General features: G+C 40.7%; 1 protein-coding gene across 6 annotated transcripts in view; it reads left to right on the forward strand.

The window, feature by feature from the left end:
• Vps13b (vacuolar protein sorting 13 homolog B) overlaps window positions 1-21,183 on the forward strand; it is a 438,985-nt gene that overhangs the window by 241,457 nt on the left and 176,345 nt on the right. For all 6 annotated transcript variants that reach the window (XM_057791252.1, XM_057791249.1, XM_057791251.1 and 3 more), the window contains one exon: window positions 2,073-2,216. In XM_057791252.1, coding sequence (XP_057647235.1) covers window positions 2,073-2,216 — 144 coding nt within the window. The remainder of the gene's footprint in view (window positions 1-2,072; window positions 2,217-21,183) is intronic.

Here is a 21,183-nt window from a genome sequence, read left to right on the forward strand (position 1 = left end):
CCTTATAGATCCCAGGCCTTGAGATAGGGAGAGCTCTACAGACGCCCCATTTGGTGCTGAGATCTCCGAAGTCTTTGACTCTCTATACAGTGTCTCGTTGTGGGTCCCCATGTTAATTACCTTCTTCAAGAAGAAGCTTCTCTGCTGAGGGTAGACTGCTACTATGATTCGAATCTCAGTTTAGGATTGCAGCTGTGGGCAAGCAGGAGAGAGTGGTTGTGGGTGGAGTCTCCAAAACATGGAGCAGGTCTGGAAGGAAAGGTTTAAAGGGGAAGAACTAGGGAGACCCTGGGGCTGGCTGCACCAAGAGACTGACTTCCTACTGGATAGAAATGGGCCCGTATTATAGCCCCCAAAGGTGTGTAAGGAGTATGTCTTCTGTTTGGTTTCTTAGTAACAAAGCTGGTTTTGTACAACACTTCAGGAGGTGCTTTTCTTCCAAACTGTCACTGCTGTGAAAATATGAACCAAGATGCACATGTTCCAATACATTAGAGAGCTGTTGAACTTCCTATTTTTATTTGGTTCACAAAAATTAAATAATGGGTCTGGTTTGTAGCTCCCTCTTAGAGTACTTAGCTGCAATGTGTGAAACCATGAGATTGACCCCCCAAAACCACCTCCAAAATAAAAGAAGAACAAATAGCCAACAACAAGAAGAAACAAAAGAAAATGGACAAGGAAGAAAAACACAGATCACTTTGAAATAAGAACTTTTTCCTAGAAATATTTCTTTCTTGTATTCTTAAGAACTTACTATCACAAAGTTAAGAAATGAAAATAAAACTATATCAAAATGTAAATACAATTCTATCCCAGCTTAATTAACTGGTAATTTGGTTTGAAGGCCTTAGTAATAATTCCTCATCCCCAAGGGAAGGACTGGAAGGGAAGAAGGAGCTGGGCCGCTTTGTGCCTGCTGGCGTTGGAGGCCTTAGTGGCCGCTTCACTTCCGTTCCTCCCATCAGCTCCTCGCACTTTTCTTAGTTGTCTCATGCAAGTGCCCAGTTCCCCTCCAGGGTTTCCAGGAACTGACCCAGTCAAAGCAGGGCATTCCAGGAGGGATGCAAGTGGAAATTATTCTTGCTGTTATAAGTTACTCACCCTACCCACTGCATTTCATACTGTTAGCACAAGGACAGGCGTGGTCATCCTCCAGTTATAGGACATATCCACTAATACAACTGTTATTTTTGTAGAAATTTATATTCTTTTAAGACATGTTATAATGACAAGACAATTTTTTAAAAGTACTCCTAATCCTTGTCCTTTTTTTCAATATGTCTTGAGAAATAAGAATTCAAGTCTAATAAACAAATACAGCACATTTGTGAAGAAAGTTTATTTAACTAAAAAAAGAGATTATTATGCCAGACATGTTCTTTATCCTTTATTAAAAGCAGCTCTAAACTGTCTGCTGTGCATTTAGTCCAGCCATGGTGTCCTTAAGTCTATTCTTTGTATGACACAACGAGATCTGCTGGACGTTTGCAGACATTTGGACATTGTCCACGTGCGTCCCATGACAAGAGGCAGGGCTTGTGCTTATGAACTTCTGGCGCTTCTGGGTTGCTTTGTTTTGTTTGCCTCCTCTGAGTGGCTTCTGATGCTAATGTTCCAGTGACGCGGTTATGAAAACAGCACCAGTTAGGCAGCGGCCATCTGCCCAGTGCTGCCAAGGCTTAGCAGTGTCAAGAGAGAAGTCAGTGTTCACACTGCGGAGTCTCCAACTGGAGTTTTCACTGTCACTCCAGAGCAGGTTGGCAGCTGTGCTCGGGTCTGCTGTGGAGCTGGACGAATATCAAAAGGTGGAGAAATTCCCTTTGCTTCTTGACTTACATGTATAGCAAGCAACCCAACAGAGAGCACACCCTTCTAAGTACTTGTTAAATTGATCAATTAACATATGCTAGTGGCTGTGCTTGTTAGTTTTGCTTTTCTCATTAATAAGTATGTGTATTGGAGTCCCTAGAGAGTTAGAGAGTTAGTGGTATGCATCTAATAACAAGAATAAAGTATCTGATGACTATCATTTAAAAATTTTCTTTTGAATCTGTCTTCCCCTTCTTTAGGAGATTTTAGTATGTGGCCATTCCTTGGAAGTGAACATAACCACAAACCTGGACTTCTTCCTAAGTGTGGCTCAAGTTCAACTCTTACATCAGTTAATAGTAACAAACATGACTGGATTGGAGCCATCCAACAAGGCCACAGAGGTAACTGTTACCTGGTGTTGATTTCTGCGAACATTACAAAGGAAAACTTAATTAACCAAATGCTTTCTGTTAACTAACCTCTGTTAACTTTTTTCAAAATGTGATCATATATCATTTTAGATCGATGTTTTATGTATGTTTTAATTTGAGTAGTCCCTTTCCCTCTTGTCCTGCAACTTCGACAAATCACTGTGGACCAAGCTTGGAAAATCTCTTACTAGGATGTGAGAGCCTGGTGCGATTTTTTACATACTCAGCTGTATTCTGGGAGGGACCTCGTTATGTGAACTTTGTGAGCGTTCTATAGGAATATCTCCAAGAAATAACATCAAAAGCGTACACATTGTATGCTTGGTAGTGGATGGCCGTGATTATAATTTGAATACATGCTTAAAATTTCAGTTTTCTTCTGGTGTTGATTCACTGAAAGCCTACAGTTGCCTTCCATTGAGTAAAATGCTCACAGAATTGCTGGAGTGTACCTTGTTAGATGGACCTCAGAAAGCTTATCTTTGCTTCTGTTTCCATACTTCAGTCGGATCTCTACGGGAACTGGTCTTCCCAGAGAACTCAAGTCTGAGCCGGGTGATTCAGAATGCGCCTTAGGTGCTCCTGGTAGATGGAGGGCAGGCACTGTGGCCTTGTGCTCTAGGCACAGGGACATGCGGGCACAGATCTTCACAGGGAAATGTGGTTGTTCTGCCCATCACATAGGTGAGGGCTTGGATCTTAGAGGATAAGCAACATGCCTGAAATAGGCCCAGGGTTAGGAAATGAGGCGCCTCAGAGTCGAATTGCAGCCTTTCAAGCCTTCCTATCTGCCAGAAGCTGTGTTGTTCTCCTCGTGGTCTAAATTAATAAATAACAATGTTAAGTATGATAAAGCTTAAAATGTTTGTAAATGGAGTTTCTCTAACGTGATCACCTTTTACCTCTCATAACGCGTTAATTCAAGTAATGGTTTTAAAATGACTATACATCTATGTAGTACCCAAAATGTTTCCCTAGCATATAAGAAAATCCATAAAAAATATAATTGTTTGACATGAAAATGAACAAATTAAAAATATTCTCCATGCATTTTCAGTATGTTTATGAAGCAACTGATGATGGAGAAGAGAATTTTATATTTCCATGGTACTTCTGCCTGTTTATTTGTTGTTATTGACTCTCATATCAAAGAAATGTAACTCAGATTGTGGATTTGTTTGGGAATTCATACAACTTCACAACACTGTTACATGTCATCCACATACTTGTGTTGGTAGGTCAGGTCTCAACAGATACAGAGACACTTCGAATTCATAACGGCTGTGACAATAACTTGAGTCATTCCTTACACTCATTAGGTAGAAGGCATGATGGCGGCTTTTAAGATGCCTGTAGCTCCTTGTTCTTCTTGTGGTCATTTTGAAAGCAGAGGCTCTGTGATCCTTTACAAAGGGCGAGCTTTATGTTCTGTGCATTCACAATTGAAAGGGAAGTTCAGACAGGGATGACAAAGAATAGTTTGGTATTAAAAAGTTATTTGAGTGAAAGCTCATTGCTGGGGAGAAGTCAACACTGAGAAGTAGAGCTTTATTTGGGGAGAAAACAGAAAGCTGCGTTTGTACTTACTACTAAGGCATTTCCCTTATATAAATGAGAGGGAACCAGGACCCGAGAACCTAAATGAACGCTAGTTGTGGAGTACTCTATAGCCCCGGGTTATCACGGAGATGTAAAGACAGAATGGAATGATGACTGTGGAAGTAAGGGCCGGGAGGAAGGACATTCTCTTTCAAGAGTTCCTAAAACTGACTGCAAATATTATAGTGTCATTGCATTAAAGCTTTAAAGCACGGTTAAAATTTGAATGCATGTGGATATTTTAAGAAATAAATCAGAGTATTCTTATAATAAAAGAAAACTAATAATTATTGTAAATGTTATCCTAAAGTTATCACTGTATAGATGTATAGGACATTATAAGAAATATTTCAGAAACAAAAAATTCTGCCATCAGATTATTTTATTCCAGTAATAGAAAAATGTTCACCATAAAGATTATTTGTATGTTATTTTAAAACATTTGGGAGGCATCAGTCAATAAGATGGAAGATAACAATATATCTATAAAATCATGAAAAATACATATAAGATATCAAAACTATCTATTAATTCAATGTATTTTTCTAGTGCATGTTGTTTTCCTTGAGTAGATATCCTAAACTTTAGTAATTAAGACCATCTTGATGAGCCATCTCAAAGTCGCTTCTGTGCTCTTGAATCTCCCACCTCATCCTGCTCATGTTTTCCCACTTTGATCTCAGTAAGCTGTTTCTTCCTGATATTTCCCTCTACATTTCTGATACAAGACCAGATGACCACCTCTTGATTCTCTATGGTCTTAGCTGCTCACGTACTATACCGTCCATCGTCCCAATGGTTACACTTTATAATTCCTCTTTGCCAGTGTGAAGTGTTTCTTTATCAGAATTTCATACGTCATATTCATTGCATAGTAGAGTAGGATAATGTGATCTTCCTTTTATTTTTCATATTTCCTGAAATTAGTTTTAGCAGTATTTATTTACTTCATTTTTAGAAATACTGTTTTGAGAACTTCATACATGAATATTACATCTACATCACTCCTACTCTTCTTCCTCCCCCTCCTCCTGTTCCCTCCTTCCTCTCCAAATCATGACCTTTCTTCTCTAATTATTATTGTTCTGTATATTCAAAAATAGACAGACACACACATATACAACCAAAACCCACTGAGTCTGTTTAGCCTTGCTCATATTTCCATGTTCAGAGCTACCCGCTGTGATTGGACAGCCTCTGTGGGAACTGGTCCGTGGAGGATACTGCGTCTCCCTCTCAGCAGCCAGTGACCACTGTAGCTCACCGTGCAGGGTGAGACCTAGTGGAATCTCCTGTATCGCCGTGCAGTTGAGAGCTCCCGGGCATTGTCACTGCCGTGTTTAGGGAGCATGAGCCATGGGCGTCTGTGGTTTTCTTGTCGTTGTCCCCAGTCTGTATCCTATGCATCCAGAGTCTCAACACCATGCTTAGCGATTCACTTTCATACTTGAACCCATACAACATAACCTCTGTCCCCGTCCCTCACCTCAAGCCACGTTCCCTGCATGTTTTCCTCCTTAGCAGTCTTAGTCTGTCCTGTAGACCTCATGCACCTTGGCTCAAAAGAACCAGGTAAGAGAAAACTTTGATTTTTGAAGTAGATGTAAAGATTTTTTTGAGACAGTCTAGGTGTCAAGAAAGCAATGTTTGATGAATATAAACTAGTGAATTTACCAATGACTTTGTTCCACCTTAAGTATTTTGAGTTATTATACTAATATAGTATAATAGCATGTAAAATTTGAAATGTGTCTTTTCATCACTGGCTAATATAGTTTCCTTGGATGTTTTTAAAGTTTATACTATAGACTATAGCATATTAGATATTTCCTATGAGCTGTGATTGATTATATGGAAAGAAAGTGATGATAGTGATTTTTATACTAGATATTAGTAATTATTATTTATTAATATATAATATATGTAGTATATATTATATATTAATAAATAGTAGATGTTTCAGGGATTTATTTTTTCTTTTTACTTTAACTTAGAAATAAACTGCTTTTAGTTTGCTCTCCAATGTAGGAGTAGAAACTTTTTGTTTGAAGTTAAGGATTTGTTACCAATATTGTAATCTAAGAATCACAGATTTGATTTAAAGAGGCCTTGAGGGTAAAGAAGAGGGAAAGGAGCTCCTACGTGTGTGGTGGTGCATAACTTGAGTAAATGGGGGAAGGAAGGGGAGTGTTCATCCTGAGAACACGGAAGGCAGGGCGCTGTGAGCCCAGCATGAGGGAGTGTGCTTGTGTCTTGATAGAGAAGTTGGGATTGACAGAGAAAAGCAGTCTGTTCATTTACTCTGTAAATATTCACCTCCACCTCTGCATCAAACAATATCATGAATACTAAAATAAATAATGCATGTCAGGTGTCTTCTAGTGTACATATAATCATAGTTCATTGAAAATATCTGTTGTTTCTCACTTGTGCCAGGATTTCTAAGCTAAACTCTAACCAGTTTGCTGTCTGATCGTCCGTCGTGTATCAACCTTACTGAGAATAAAGGCGTGGTTGTCAGGGACGCAAAGAATCCAGGCATAGAAGTTAAATTTGCCATTAATGAGTATTTAAGGGTAAAGTGATTGCCACACAAGTTTGAAAACCTGATTTCAGACCCTGAGAACTCGTGTAAAGCCAGATGTAGTGGCAAGCATTTGTACTCGCAGCAATCCTGTGACAAGATGGGCAGTGCAGACAGGAAAGTTCTGGGGGCTCTGGCCTTTCATAGGCAGCAGCAGACAAAAAACCCCACCTCAAAAGAGGAGGAAGGGATGTGGGACAACACCCAGGATTATCCCTGCCCTGCACATGCACACCATGGCACACACGACCACATTCAGTCCAACTCCCCTGACCCCTGGTACATATCCATCTCAACTTTATGCCCTCTTCAGTTTTTGTTTGGTTTTGTTTTCCTAAACCAAATCAGTTTATCTAGCGAAGAAACTATTTAAGGAAAGAATGAAACATATTTTGAAGTATATCTTGGAGAACCAGTTTAAAGACTTGAATGGATGGGGTAACATAGTCAAGGTGTTACTTTTGTGAAAACCAGTATGTTTTTCTCTTGCTAGAAGATTTGTAGTGGTGTTCACTAGAACATAAGTGTATTAGAAGGAACGAGAATGGCAGACCACCGACTGGGAGCGTACATGCTAGTGATCCTGGGATTGTGGAAGAGGAGGCAGAAGCATCAGGAGTTCATGGTGTTCTTTGGCTCCATGGAAAGCCACCCTAGGACACAAGGAAACTTGTCCTAGAAAAACAGGAATGAAGAGGTAGGAAGAGAGTGTGAGAATGGGGAAGGCAAGAAAGGAGTGGAGGAAGAGGAGGGTAAAAGGGAAGAAAGAAACAAGCAAGGAAAGAGGAGAGGAAAGAAAAAGTTACCACAGAACCATTATTTCTGAAGAAGAATGTGAGTATAAAAACAATCCTAGAGAATAAAATCTAGCAAAACAGAAATAGAATTTTATACCCATGACCAAATAGTATTTACCTAGAAGTACAAGACTGACTTAATTTTGATAATTGAAACATCCAATGAAGAGAATTTTAAGAAATAGATCATTAAAGTGAAAAGTGTTTGGCAAAAGCTTGGGTGCTGTCCTGAACAAACGAGGGGTAAAAGGAGGGGCTTCTTTTGCTTGGTAACTGACTTCTGTAAGAACCCCTTCATGCTAAAGGCAGAAACTAGAGCAGAGCAAAGCTGTCTTTAGTTTCTCTGTTCCATATGGAACTGTGCTTCTAGCCATGGTGGGAAGGCAAAGAGAAGAACGAAAGGTTTCAGGGTTACGCAGAGGGAAAGTCAGAGGCCCTCCTCTTGCAGATGAGATGGACTTCTATGTAGAAAACCACAGTACACTAAAATTTAGAGGTGATAAGTGAATTTGTCAGCTTTCCAAGATATTGTTTGTATGCCCTTGCAATGGGCTATTATAAAGGAAATTAACGAAACAATTTTATAAATTTTAGAACATCACGAAGAATAAAATACATAGAAAAATTAACAGAAGAACTACAAGTTCTAAATAAACTTTAATATTCATAATGAAATGGAAAAACTCAATAGGCAAAAATCTTTAAAAAGACGGATAAGTTAGAGACCTATACTGCTTTTTATAAATGCTTAAGACAGAGGCTTGATGGTGAAAATGGTACCACATTGTGGTGAAGACAGCAGAGTACAGGGCCAGCTCTCAGGTGTGCAGCGGGGGCATTTTGACAAAGTAGTCCGTGCTGGTCAGTAGCAGAAAAGGACAATCATTCCAGTAAATGGAACTGGACTAGTCCCATGCCAAGGTCTTTACACAGCTCATAGGGTTGAAGTCCCTCATCAAAAGCCAACACCAGACTCTTAGAACTCTGGACATACAACTTCATGACTTCAAGTTAGACCCTTCCTTCTCTTTTAGATGTTATGCCAAAAACTCATGGAACCACTTAAAAAGAAAAAGATTCTCTAAGAATTTAAATTTGTATACTACAAAGGGCATTACTAACAATGAACTTATATAATGGGGGAGAATACTTGAAATTTGTGAATCTAAGTTCCCTATCTGCAATGTGCAGAATCCTTATGTATCAGTACTGAAATACTGTATATGGTTACGTTTCTTGTATATATATATATATATAAAATCTATAATAAATATATGTATATATACTTCATATATTGTATATATGTATAATGTTTATACAAATCATAAAATTTATGACATTTTATATTTATGTTACTGAACTGTCAAACTAGAATATAGAATATAGCTACTCACTAGCATTTTGAACAGGAATAGGTACAAATATTTTGAAAATGGTTAAGATTTGAGGTCTCGGCAAAGGCTGTAACGTTCATTCAAAGTCACCAAAGCCCCCAAAAGATGAGTCTCTGATGTGTCAGAAGATGCCCTCACTTCAGATCTGGGATGGTTGCTCTGTATCTAGAAACCCAGTGTCCTCTCCATCTGTCATTTCTAAGGCATCTGTGTGGATTGATCAGGTTCTAATCAGCATATTCAAGGGAAGAAGAAATGGATTGGGGAGCGATGTGCATAGCTATCCATGTAAGAACAAACTCTGAAGCGGTATGCATCATTTGTACTCACATCCCGTCAGTCAGAACTTAGCGTGTGTTCACTTCCAACTGCAATAAAAGGAACAGAAATGTTATCCTTCTATAATATCCAACTGGCCAGCCGGGCGCACGCCTTTAATCCCAGCACTCGGCAGAGGCAGGCGGATCTCTGGGAGTTCGAGGCCAGCCTGGTCTACAAGAGCTAGTTCCGGGACGGGCACCAAAGCTACAGAGAAACCCTGTCTCAAAAAACAAAAACAAAAAAAACAAAAAACAAAAAAAAATCTAACTGGCCAAAATTTTACCGCCATATTCTTTTTTTTTTTTTTTTTTGGAGCCTGTTCTGGAACTAGCTCTTGTAGCGCCGTATTCTTTTCCAAGAAATATTTGGACATGAGGAGACCATGGGTGAGTCCATGCAGATAGTCCGCAGTCTTAGCCACAAGGACTTTGAAGTTACGGTCTAAGCAGAGTAAAAATATTCTTCTTGAAGCAGCTTTGCATCCTTCACAATACAGGAAACATCCTCAAACAGCCTAACATTTCATATACATCCTATACTAGAAATAATCACAGCATGCAGAGCAGTGGGTATTACTGTATAATGTGATGATAGGCCTTACATTTTGAGACAAGTCTGCTGAGTAGGCTTGGTTGACCTAATTTTACTATGTAGCCCAGGCTACTCTAAACCTACAGTATCTCTCATACTTCAGCCTCTCAAAATGCACCCTGCACCCAGCTAGACACCTGGGTTTTTTGGTGGTAAAGTACATTTTTCTGTACCATGTGATTTTGAAGCTAGGGTAGCCATGTTGTACATCTGTTGGGGGAAGGGCCACTTGTTGGTTCCTGGCTGCCCAGCTAGTTTAGCCCTGAAATAATCACACAGAAACTGTATTAATTAGATCCCTGCTTGGCCCATTAGCTCTAGCTTCTGGTACATCTTAGTTTAACCCATCTCCATTAATCTGTGCATCACCATGAGGTCGTGGCCTACCAGCAAAGTTTCAGCACATCTATCTCTGGTGGCTGCGGCTCCATGGCATCTCCAGACTCCACCCTTCTTTCTCCCAGCATTTAGTCCAGTCCTCCCCACTACCTAAGTTCTGCCCTATCAGCAGGCCAAAGCAGTTTATTCATTACACGTGGTAATCATGACACACAGAGGGGACTCCCACGTCATGCATGGCGCAGTCATTGGCTGGTGTGGCTACAAGCTCAGGAGAGGGCAGTATTTGATAAGAAGGTCTCTGAGAAGAAGCTCCCCTTCAGTGGCTCATGCTCTCATCTGTGACTGCTGAAGCTTTCGTTGGCCACAGTCTGTTCTGATTCCTGATCACTATCATGTGCAGGGAAAGGAGGAGAGAGGAGGTGAATGCACAGAGGCGAAGCTGGGGGCAGAGGGTGTTGATGGCATCATCTGATTTCTTGATACAATTCTTGTACATATGGTGAGAGAAATATTCTACAGAGTTCTGGGCAAATCTTCCCTTCCTTGTCCTCCTCTGTGAAGTAGCCACAGTGGAAGTAATTGGTGACACTGTGACGATGTAGTGACGGAAGTCACACAGCACTGAGACGTAGATGGCACTTTACAGTATGTGAGGAGGATACTGCACACTGTTAGGACACCGGTATCTGGGTGTCAAGGTGTAGAGTGGATGAGTCAGGCATGGTCCCGAGAACACGGTGGACGACACTGAGTAAACGCCTCGCTCCATGAGCTAACAGCTGCATTCTGTAATTCATGGAAAATACAAGATCTGTACAACCGACAACCCCAGGGAATTCAGAGACATTGGCACCTAACAGTGAGTGGGGACAGACTCGGGACATGCTGTGACACACTGACCAGAAAGCTGGGGCCCTGTGAGCATGGAGAGCATGCTGGTGTCCTTCACAGCTCCAGCCCATTCCAGCCTACAGGGGTCTGTAGGCGTGTGGCCTTCAATTTCCCTATTGCCATGTCAGAGGACTTCCAGCTAGGAACTGAAACCTTAGCACCACGTAGTCTACATATTGTTTCAGAAAGCTACAAGTAATCTATCTTGTTTGTTCTTACACTATGACCACACTTTTCAAAGCAAACTAAATAAAAGAGGAAGAGGGCTGAAGGCCCTGGGTTATGCTCATTTGCTTGTTTGTAATGATTGTTACTCCTTAATAGCAAGTAATCATCTAATTAGGCCTCCTCACAGAGGTGGTGTAAGGAGTAACACATGCTCACTTTCAGTCAGTGCCTGAGAGGGGGTGAAGCCTTTGGGGGCAATGTGGAGCATGTTTTTGGGAGAGAGACCAGAACCACATCTTTGGAGATGTGCTGTGGGAGGCCTTTGAACCAGGCGGCCTGTGTCCTGGAGAAGGATGTGAGCCACTTACAACACTAATTGAGCATAGCTTCCTTTGCCTCCCTTCCTCCCCCACTTGACCACTTGGTCTTAGGCACTTCCTTAGCTCTATTTTCCCGTCTGCCCCCATCCAGATGCCTTGCTAGTCTGTCCACTGTGTGTGAGATGGCTTTACTGTTTTTTAAGAAAAAGACTTGCTTGTATAAAAGAATTCATTTTATTTCATTCAGCCATCACAAAATCTACAGTACATTATCTGGGCTCCTTTTCTATTCTCAAAGTAATGGATATTTTTACACTCAAAGTGACATTTGTTTCCCCAGACTTTCTCCTGTTACTACATCTAGACTCTACAAGTACCAGTGGATAAAAAACACAGCAAGGTCACATCTTACAGCACGTTATTGTCAAACTGTCCTTTGCTCCTGCTGCCTCCTCACGCTCAACAAACCAGTGTCCTCACTGGGCTGCCGTTCTGCCCTCCCGACCCTAGACCTCACTCAACTGTTAGACCATAATTTATCTTCCTGTTCATGCTCAAGTGTCTTCTGTCTCTTTAATAATTGGTTCTTTCATATGTATTTTTCTATTTCCCAGTGATTTTTTTAGAGCCATGTTCTTGTGTTGAAAAAAATATTTTATGTATTTTATGGAAAGAGAAATTCCCAAGGAAAATAGTTTATAACTAATTTGCTATCATTCTAGTGATAGCCAAGTGGCCGCTGAGAGTCATGGACTGGAGCTCATGATTTAGCTTCGAACATTTTTACCAAGCCAGCTGGAAGCTTTTCTTGCAGTCACGTAAGACAGTTGCCATAAAGGATGGACAGCAGAGCCATGAGAGACAATGTGAGACCAGCGGCAGTTTTCATGTGATTTCAGTTCTCGTATTTGTAGACCTTTGCCTCTTTCTCAAAGGTGTTTCATATCAAATACCTAAAATTCTTCTAGATCATAGAGCTATTTAAGATAAACACCAGGGCTTACACTTTAGTCATCTTCCTTCTGTACTTTTAAGTTTTTACACAAAGGAGTGTGAGCTAGGTGGTCCCTATACTAACCACAGTTATCTCCCCCACACAGACTAAGTGGTCCCTGTATTAACCACAGTTATCTACCCCCCATCCCCCACTAGGGATAAACCCTGGTCCCACTGCCAGTGGCCCCACAGACTGACCAAGCCACACAACTGTCACCCCCATTCAGAGGCCCTAGTTTGGTCCTATGCAGGTTTCCCAGCTGTCAGTTCAGAGTCAGTGAGCTCCCTCTAGCTCAGGTCAGCTCTCCCTGTGGGTTTTCCGTCATGATCTTGGGCCCTTTGCTCACATAATCGCCCCCCTCCGTTCCCCCCCCCACCCCCAGTGCTTGGCTACTCTCTTCATCTACTCCCATCAGTTACTGGATGAAGGTTCTATGATGGCAGGGTGGTTATCAATCTGATTACGGGGAAGGCCAGTTCCAGCACCCTCTCCACTACTGCTAGGAGTCTTAGCTAGGGTCCTCCTTGTGGATTCCAGGGAGCTTCCCTAGCACCAGGTTTCTCCCTAACCCCACAATGGCTCCCTCTGCCAAGATGCTTTTTCATTACTCTCCCTCTCTGTCCCCCAGAATTAACCAACAGTACTTTTTAAGAGGATGAAATTTATTATTTATGAATTATTTTGTAAACCTAGCTTTAAAAAATACTCGAGTTCTCGGTAATGCTGTTGCAGTAAACAAGACCCCAGATCCAGGCGCTCTGCATTCGTGTCCATTGTCTGTTCATTGAACAGCCTGAGACTGTCTCCCACAACCCCCCCCCGCCAGTGTCTTGCTCTTTTTTCTCATCTCTCCTTCCTCCCTTCTTCTTTCCTCCTTCCCTCCCTCTCCTCCTCGTTTCCCTTTATCCCATACTACTTCTTTCTCTCCCTCTGCTCTTTTAACTCCCTCACTTCCTAATGAAAATGCTCAGAATATGTTGAGGTAGTTCCCTAACTTACGTGAGTATGGGGACTACACAGAGTAACCTTTGTTCTTGTCTCCCTCACTGGGCTGGAGACTCCTCCTGCCTAGGTCTGTTGAGCATCTTAGGGCTGAAGACAGACACCCCGTTCCTTTTTACCTGCTCTTGAACGCTTCAGGATTCCAGTACTTCCTTTATGCCCGTACCTAAAAATGTTAGGTTGAACTGTGATTGTTTTATGTTTTAGGCTTTATTTCTAAATATGGAAAAAATAAACATGAAAATGTCACTAGAGATTGAAACGGATTGGAGTGAGAAGGAAAACTGATAGAATAATGCTGTAAATTAGTGAGAGGATGGGATTTTCCTGAAAAGACAGACTGACATTAGAGTGTGTTACACTTGTCGTGCAGCAGGGGAAGCCAGTTGACAGCAGAACTCAGTACGTTTGTGAGTGTAATTGATGGGCAGCCAAGGAGATGCCCACCTGATGATTTGTTTTTATTCTGATTAGGCTGTACCCTTGTATCTTAGGAATAACAACTGGGGCTAGAGGTGGAAATGGAACGGGAACTTGTTGATTATACTGAAATTCTAACTTTTTACTTGGTGCATAGAGATCAGAATCTATAGAAATGAATACATAATAGGAGATTTTAATGAGTTATTTAAAAATAAATAAAACTAGAGCAATATAACAACATAAATTCAGAACTCGGCGGCGAAACCTCAGACTTTATTCTTTCTGGAAGCCCAAGGGAAAGAGATCCAGATACTAGACACTAGTAAGCTGCTTAAAGGCTATCCTAGTTTTTAGAGTGTATGCCGTCCATTTAGATAATTTTAAAGTTTTAGACTTACACTGTAGTATAGAAGATTCCCTTATGCCTTTTACTTAGTAATGTTCTGTGGTGGAAATTTGCCAGAAGTTAATAACCAGCACTGATGCATTATTAATTGGATATCACAGTTTTCATGGGGTTTACCAGTGCCCCTCACTGGGAGGGGATTTTGTTTCAGGATCCCTTCCATAGCACCACATTGTTCTGTCTCCAGGGGTTGCCTCAGACCAGAAGCTCTTGACCTGTGGGTTGAGATCCCTTTGATGTTTGACTGACCCTTTGACAGGGGTCACCTAACACCATCAGAAAAACAGATGTTTGCATTATTGTTCATAACATGTAGCAAAATTGCAGCCAAGATGTAGGAATTAAATAATTTACGGTTGAGGGTCACCACAACATGAGGAACTGTAACCCCTGTCTTAGACGTTGTCAGTTTCTCACAGTCCCTTGTTTTGCATGGCATTGGCTGTTCTGAGTAATAGATTAAAGGCAGTACCTATCTAAACCATGCAAAATCCTTCTGTTCAGATTGATGTGTTAGGGTATACAAGTAAAATCCTTTAGAATCTTTAAAAATACACCTGTAAGTGTTAAAAAATTAAAAACCAATTAATCAACATGTGTCACAGTGTGAGTTAATCAGCAATGTGCCAGGCATTTCCACCTCTCTTACATCCTTAATATCTTCATCTGCAGAATGAGGCTTGAGGCTTGCCTGTTGGGCTGTCACTTCCTCTGCTAGTCGCCATTGGTGTTTTGATAATCTGAGAGAAAGCCCAGGATAGACCTCCAAAGTGGGGACAAACAGTAGTTAAAGTGACTTCATGCGACAGGTTTTCCTAAAACTGATAATAAATCCTAAATTTATTTTAAACCAACCATTTGGTATACACACAATTTTATGGCTTATAAAAGGTAAAAAACAAGTTTAAGATGGAAGAAGACAGTCTGGTGGCCGGGAAATGAGCGAGCAGTCTCCGGCTACAAGTTTGCATGTTAAAGAGATGGATGTGTGTTTTTACCTAAAGAGCCTTTCTTGGCTGAATGTTTGATACTGCAAGGCATAGTGCTTCCTCATTGTTTTTCTGGGTTTGTATTTTAAATTTGTAATCACTGCTGAGAATATCATATTACATAAATACATTATAGAAAATTATGGAGATATGTTTAAGGCTTTCAGAAGTTTTTAGAGATTCTGTCCTAATCCTAAGCCAAACTTTAATTATTAATTAAAAGCAATGTTTTTATTAGATTTTTCTTCGTAACTTGTTATTTTTTGTCAATTTCACATCATACACCCCAACCCTACTCATTTCCCAGCCCTTCCATGTGACCCATCTGTTAAAGACTAGGCTCTCAACCAAAAAAACATGGATGCTTCCTCAACTTTACGAATAAGGGAAAGTCTCCACTGCTGTCTGACTCGAGGAGGAGAGATTCTGGACGTGACCCCTGCATGCCTCATCCTTATGTCATTTACCCCTTGGTGAGGGAAAATGAGGCTCAACTCTTAGAACTCTCAGTTCTTGGGATCACAGCAGAGGAATTGTTGTGCTGCAGTGACTTTGTCTTTATCTTAGGGGTCGGGGACGCCCTTGTCCTAATTCTCCCCAACTTTCTCAGAGACCTCACTTTATCGGCCACATTCACATTGAAAGGACGGGGGGGGGGTCTCTCCCCACAACCCGAGAAGACAGTTGTGAATAGGAATAGTTTATATTTCTAGTCATGGATAATTTCTCTAATACTGCATTTCGTGTTCTCCAGGAAGTGGACCTGGCTTTCTAGGCATTTCTGTAAGTCTCTCATGAAGTGACTATATATATATATATATATATATATATATATATATATATATATATGTGTGTGTGTGTGTGTTGTTAATATGAAGTTAGATGCAAGCCTGGAACACAGCCTGTACAAAGTCTTGAGGTGGGTCTTCCTCACTGAATTCCATGAGCAAGGGCATCAGCACTGTCTCTGTATTCTACATTGAGTGTGCAGGGGGTCCTTTAAGTCAGATATTGTCTCCAGACTGGCTGGAGAGTGCATCTGGGGGACTCTCAGGGAAGAGTCCATCTCCTTGCTTTCTCTAAACCCAAAGAGACCTTCTGTATTCCTTCGCCCTGTGTTCATCCATTTCCAAAGCCAAAAGTCTGTACCCAGTTCTTCTCACACTGTATGACTGTAGCTGTGGCAGGGACCATCTCTCGTGTAGATTGTAGTCACCAGCGTCTATCATAGTCAACGTACCACATTTCAAATAAAGACACCCATTAGAAAGCCATGAGCTGGGGAAGGACAAGGAGTAGGAGGAAGATAGTGTTATAGACAGCTTCCAGACACTGACATATTGCGACATCACATTCACGTTCACATTTTTCTATGTCACCACTGATTTCATCCAAAGTCTGAAGTTATGGGCAGCTTCATGATGGCAGATGTGTTTTCAAGAAAGGCCAACTTTTGCCTGAAACCTTGAGTTTTATCACTAGCAAGAAATGCTGTATATTTTCCTTCAAGTAGCAAACTTACTACTTTAGTTGTGGAGAAAACATCTGTGAAATATCAGTTAAGAATGACAACAGCTTTCACACTCATTCCTTCAGATAACAATGATCTTTCTATAAAAAGCTCAGCTGGTGCAGCGCGTGATTCAGGTCCTCATCTGCCTTTCTCCAAGGCAGCTTTTGTTCTGTGACGTCCAGAAAAATGCTGAATATTAAAATGATATATATTCAGGGGTCACTGTTTCATTAAGGAAATCATTTTCTTTGCATGTGTGTGTGTGTATGTTTGTGTTAGGGCTGCACTGTGTGTGAACATGCATGTGGAGGCCACAGGCTGACATCCAGAGTCTGCTGTTAATTGCCACCTCTCTCATTGGGGTTGGTCTCCATTGAACCCACAGCTCCTCAGCATACCTGCCTCCGCCATCCCCACCTCTCTGTGGCCCCTCCCTAACTTGCTTCCCCACATTTTTCTAGCATCAGTTACTGGATGAAGGTTCTATAATGACTATCTGTAAGTGAAGAGTTCATATTTGCACTTAGTCTGTGCTTATTCTGACAGCAAAATCGATCAAAGCCTATATCATAAAACTTAAGCTAGAAATAAAGAAGTAGGGGTATTTACAAATACACAGTGTGTGTGTGCACGCACACACTGGAGACAAAAACCAAAGTTCACTGGTATGTTAGGTTATGGGAACCAGGCCCTTTGCTCCTCACCTGCCACCAGTAAGTTAGGCATGCTGGTGTTTTGTTTCTTTGTTTGGGAGGAGAGCATCGTTTGTTTTTATCTGTGGTCTGAAGACAGGCTTGTGTTTTCAAGAATTATGGGTATAGTTATTTCTGTACTTTGTAGTCTAATTTAATGACAAATGAACTAACTTTCCTAGAGCTCCATGATACAGGACTGTGGCGTCCAGGGATTGGAAAGGCTCACTAGTAGATTAGGTCAGATGACTAGAACAAGTTTGATAGGACTTTTTTTTTTTCTAACTAGCTAACACAGCTGTTTTAGCTTAAAACAGTACTTCTGTTTTGATGTGGTAAGAACATTCTTTCTGTAAAATCACCCATTCCTTAGAATGAAGATAGTATTGGACCTTTGTAAGTCAGATAGCTTTTAGCAAGGAATTGTATATTATATAAAAATATTTTATTTAAACTGAGTCGGTTCTGTTGCTTGATAATGTTTCTAAAAGTGCCAAAGAGTAAGTCAGAAGATGCCAGAAGCAACCATGGTGGGAAGAGGTACATAGTGGTTGCATCATTTTTCTGGTAGGTGTAACCAGGGTTGAAAATCCATTATTACTATGTGTAAGATATGTTCCTAAGAATGGACAAAATAAATTGGTACCCTGGGAGCTGCAATACATATCAAAATAAAACACCTTCCAGTGCTTCAAGTCGCTGGCCACCTCCATTACATTGCTGAGGAAGCATTCCTCATTAGGCAGCAGTCATGTTTCCCCAGTCAGTGCACTGTGTGCTCTAGACAACTCTCCTGCTTCAGCCTCATATGCCAACATACCTAATGGATTCCCACATGTAATGAATGCTTTGTCCCAGTGAAACCTTGGACCTACCAGGCATTTCCTTATTTTGTTTGAGGCAAGCATGTTCTTGTTAACAGGTTCTGGTAAAGTATTTTAAGGCTTTGGTTCCTAAAGTATCCTTTCTTAATTAAAGTCCAGAGAGCAATATACCCTGGGGAGAAAAAAGCACATTTGTACAAAATTGCTTGAGGTTTTGAATATCGCACAGTAGTCACGATAACACAGTTCCGATGTCTAGACAATAAAGTAGGTGTGGCAGCACATCAACATGTGTTTATTCTCTCGTAGTGCAGAGTGATTTAGAAATACCGAATCTACAGTGCCTTTAGTTCTTGTGAATGGAAAGGGTGTGAAGTGAGTTGTTAGCATCTGATAGATTTGACAGAACTGAGTGGAGTAGAGCACGCCTTTGGGGTGGGTGAGGCAATTCAGAAAGTAGAGGCCTGAAGTAGCAGGAATAATGCCTACTCCCCCAAGTTGTCTGCAATGTATGAACACACCATTAATTTTGAAAGGTCTAGATCCCACCTTTTGACAAAAGGGAACTACTTACCACCATCTTCCAAAGGTAGCATTGTGAGGACAGCAAGGAGCATAGCTGAAGAGCAAATGCAGGCCCTGCTGTAGGGGACACATTAGTGCATGAGCACAAGCTGCTTCCTCGCAAGGCCCTGCTATAGGGGACACATTTGCGTGTAAGTACAAGCTGTTTCTCACACAGTTACTCAACTTCACCCACTTTGCATTGAGAATTATTTCTTATTGTAGACACCAAAAGCTCAAGTAAATTAAATGAAAAAAACAGCTTTATCAACATTAGGAAAGTATAACCCCAATAACAAAATAGGTGAAGGCATTTGCATGCCTCCCAGCTGGTAAGGAACTTACGTGTAGAATATGGAAAGGGATCTTACATCTTCTAATAAGGTGACCTGGTTTAGGATCTGGGCAAAGGGTCTCTACAGACAGATTAAACACTTGGGGGAAAGCTCAGTGTAGTGATTAGCACTTGGGAAATTGAAAATATCGCCTCCAGAGGGCTGCCGCTCTATACCCACCAGCTTGGCCACAGCCATAAATACAGGGGAGCAAGTGCAGACAAGGAGGTAGAGACACTGGGACCCCAAGAAGTGAGAAAATGGAAATGGGAAGCCCCTTGAAAGATTAAACATATGCTATGGAACACAGCCATTCCATTTCTAAGTATGTAGGCAAAAAAATGAAAACATGTCCGTCTAAAGACATATATAGATATTTAGATTGTCTTTATAATAGAAAGCAACACATGTCAACAAGTCAATGAATGCTGAGATAAAATGTAACATGTCCATGTAGTCGAATATTTCTTGGCCTTAAAAAAACAAATCACATGTTACAGCATGGGTGACTCTTGGCAATATTGTACAAAAGAAGTGAGCCGTGATTCCGTTTGCATAAGTTGTCTCAAGCAAATCTGCAGACACAGAAGTGTTACGTAGCAGATGAAGTGACTGCTAAGAATGTAATAGCATAACTCTGACTACCAAACCATGCATATGCTTTAAGTAGATTAATATATATGAATTATCTCAAAGCATATATTTTAAAATTATTTGAGAAGTGGCAGTGTTGACAAATATACAAAGAAAATCAAACTCATGAATTATTGGCAGGAGTGTAAATGAGTACAGCCACTATTAAAAATGATACAGAAGTTTTACAATGATCTAAAGAAGAACTTCAGTGTGGTCATGCTAGTCGTCTTATATCCAAAGGAACTGAAGTCAGAATGTTGAGAGGACAGCTGCAGTCCTATGCTCATGACATCATTTACTCTAGAAAAGATAGTGAATCAATCATTATAAATATCAACCAACTCACACACACATATAGATATATGGAAGGATAGACAGACAGACAGACAAACTTATGCCCAATTGAATACTATTTGGCCTTAAACAGAAAGTTTTGTCTTTTGTGGCATATAAATTAATCTAAAAGCCGGGTGGTGGTGGCGACGCACGCCTTTAATCCCAGCACTCGGGAGGCAGAGGCAGGCGGATCTCTGTGAGTTCGAGGCCAGCCTGGTCTAGAAGAGCTAGTTCCAGGACAGGAACCAAAAGCTACGGAGAAACCGTCTCGAAAAATCCAAAAATAAAAAAAAAAATTAATCTAAAAGACATTTACTATCTGAAATAAATCAGTCACAGGACAGCAAATATTTCTTGATCTCACTTATATGTTACATCTAAAAATGGGGAACTTGTAGAGAATAACATGATGGATGAATTTGGGGGAAAAATTGCAAGTTGTTGATTAAAAGTTAGAACATTTCTGAAAGACTGGAGTTGGATAGATTTTAATATCTGTTCCACAGGAGGATGACTATATTTAGTAATAATGCATATTTCAAAATAACCAACAGAATAAATTTTGAATGTCCAGCCACAAAATAATTAAAGAAGAGTACGCAGTAGGTATATAAATGAGTAAAATCTTATTGGTCTATATTGTGTGTGTGTGTGTGCGCGCACGCACGGATGCATGCATGCATGTGCATACCTCTAACCGTGATTTGTCAGTCAAAAATATAGTCGTGTTTGCCAAACATAGAGGCACACACCTTTGATGAGCAGGTGAATCTGGTTTTGAAGCTGCCTGGTGAGTTTCATAGTGAGCTCTAGGATAGGTTTCACAGTGAGCTCTGGAACCCTGTTGTAATTGGATTCGTCTTTGGGCTGCCAATGCATTAATTATAACAACTTTGCCTTTAGCTTAGGCTCATCTCAACTAGCTCTTATCACTTAAATTAGCCCATATTTTAAAATCTGTATTCTGCCATGTGGTATTACCTCTCTTCCATTTTATACCTCCTATCTCCTGTCCATGTCTGGTTGGCAACTCTGCCTTTCATCTTCTCAGAGTCTTCTCTCTCTCCAGAAGTCCTGCCTAACTTCTTCCTGCCTAGCTATTGGCCATTCAGTTCTTTAATAAACCGATCAGAAGGCATATTGACAAAGACATCTTCATAGTGTAAACACATATTCCACAACATTTCCCCCTTTCGTCTAAAGAAAAAGGAAA

Source organism: Chionomys nivalis, chromosome 17 (genome assembly GCF_950005125.1).
Source record: "Chionomys nivalis chromosome 17, mChiNiv1.1, whole genome shotgun sequence".
NCBI classification, from domain to species: Eukaryota; Metazoa; Chordata; class Mammalia; order Rodentia; family Cricetidae; genus Chionomys; species Chionomys nivalis.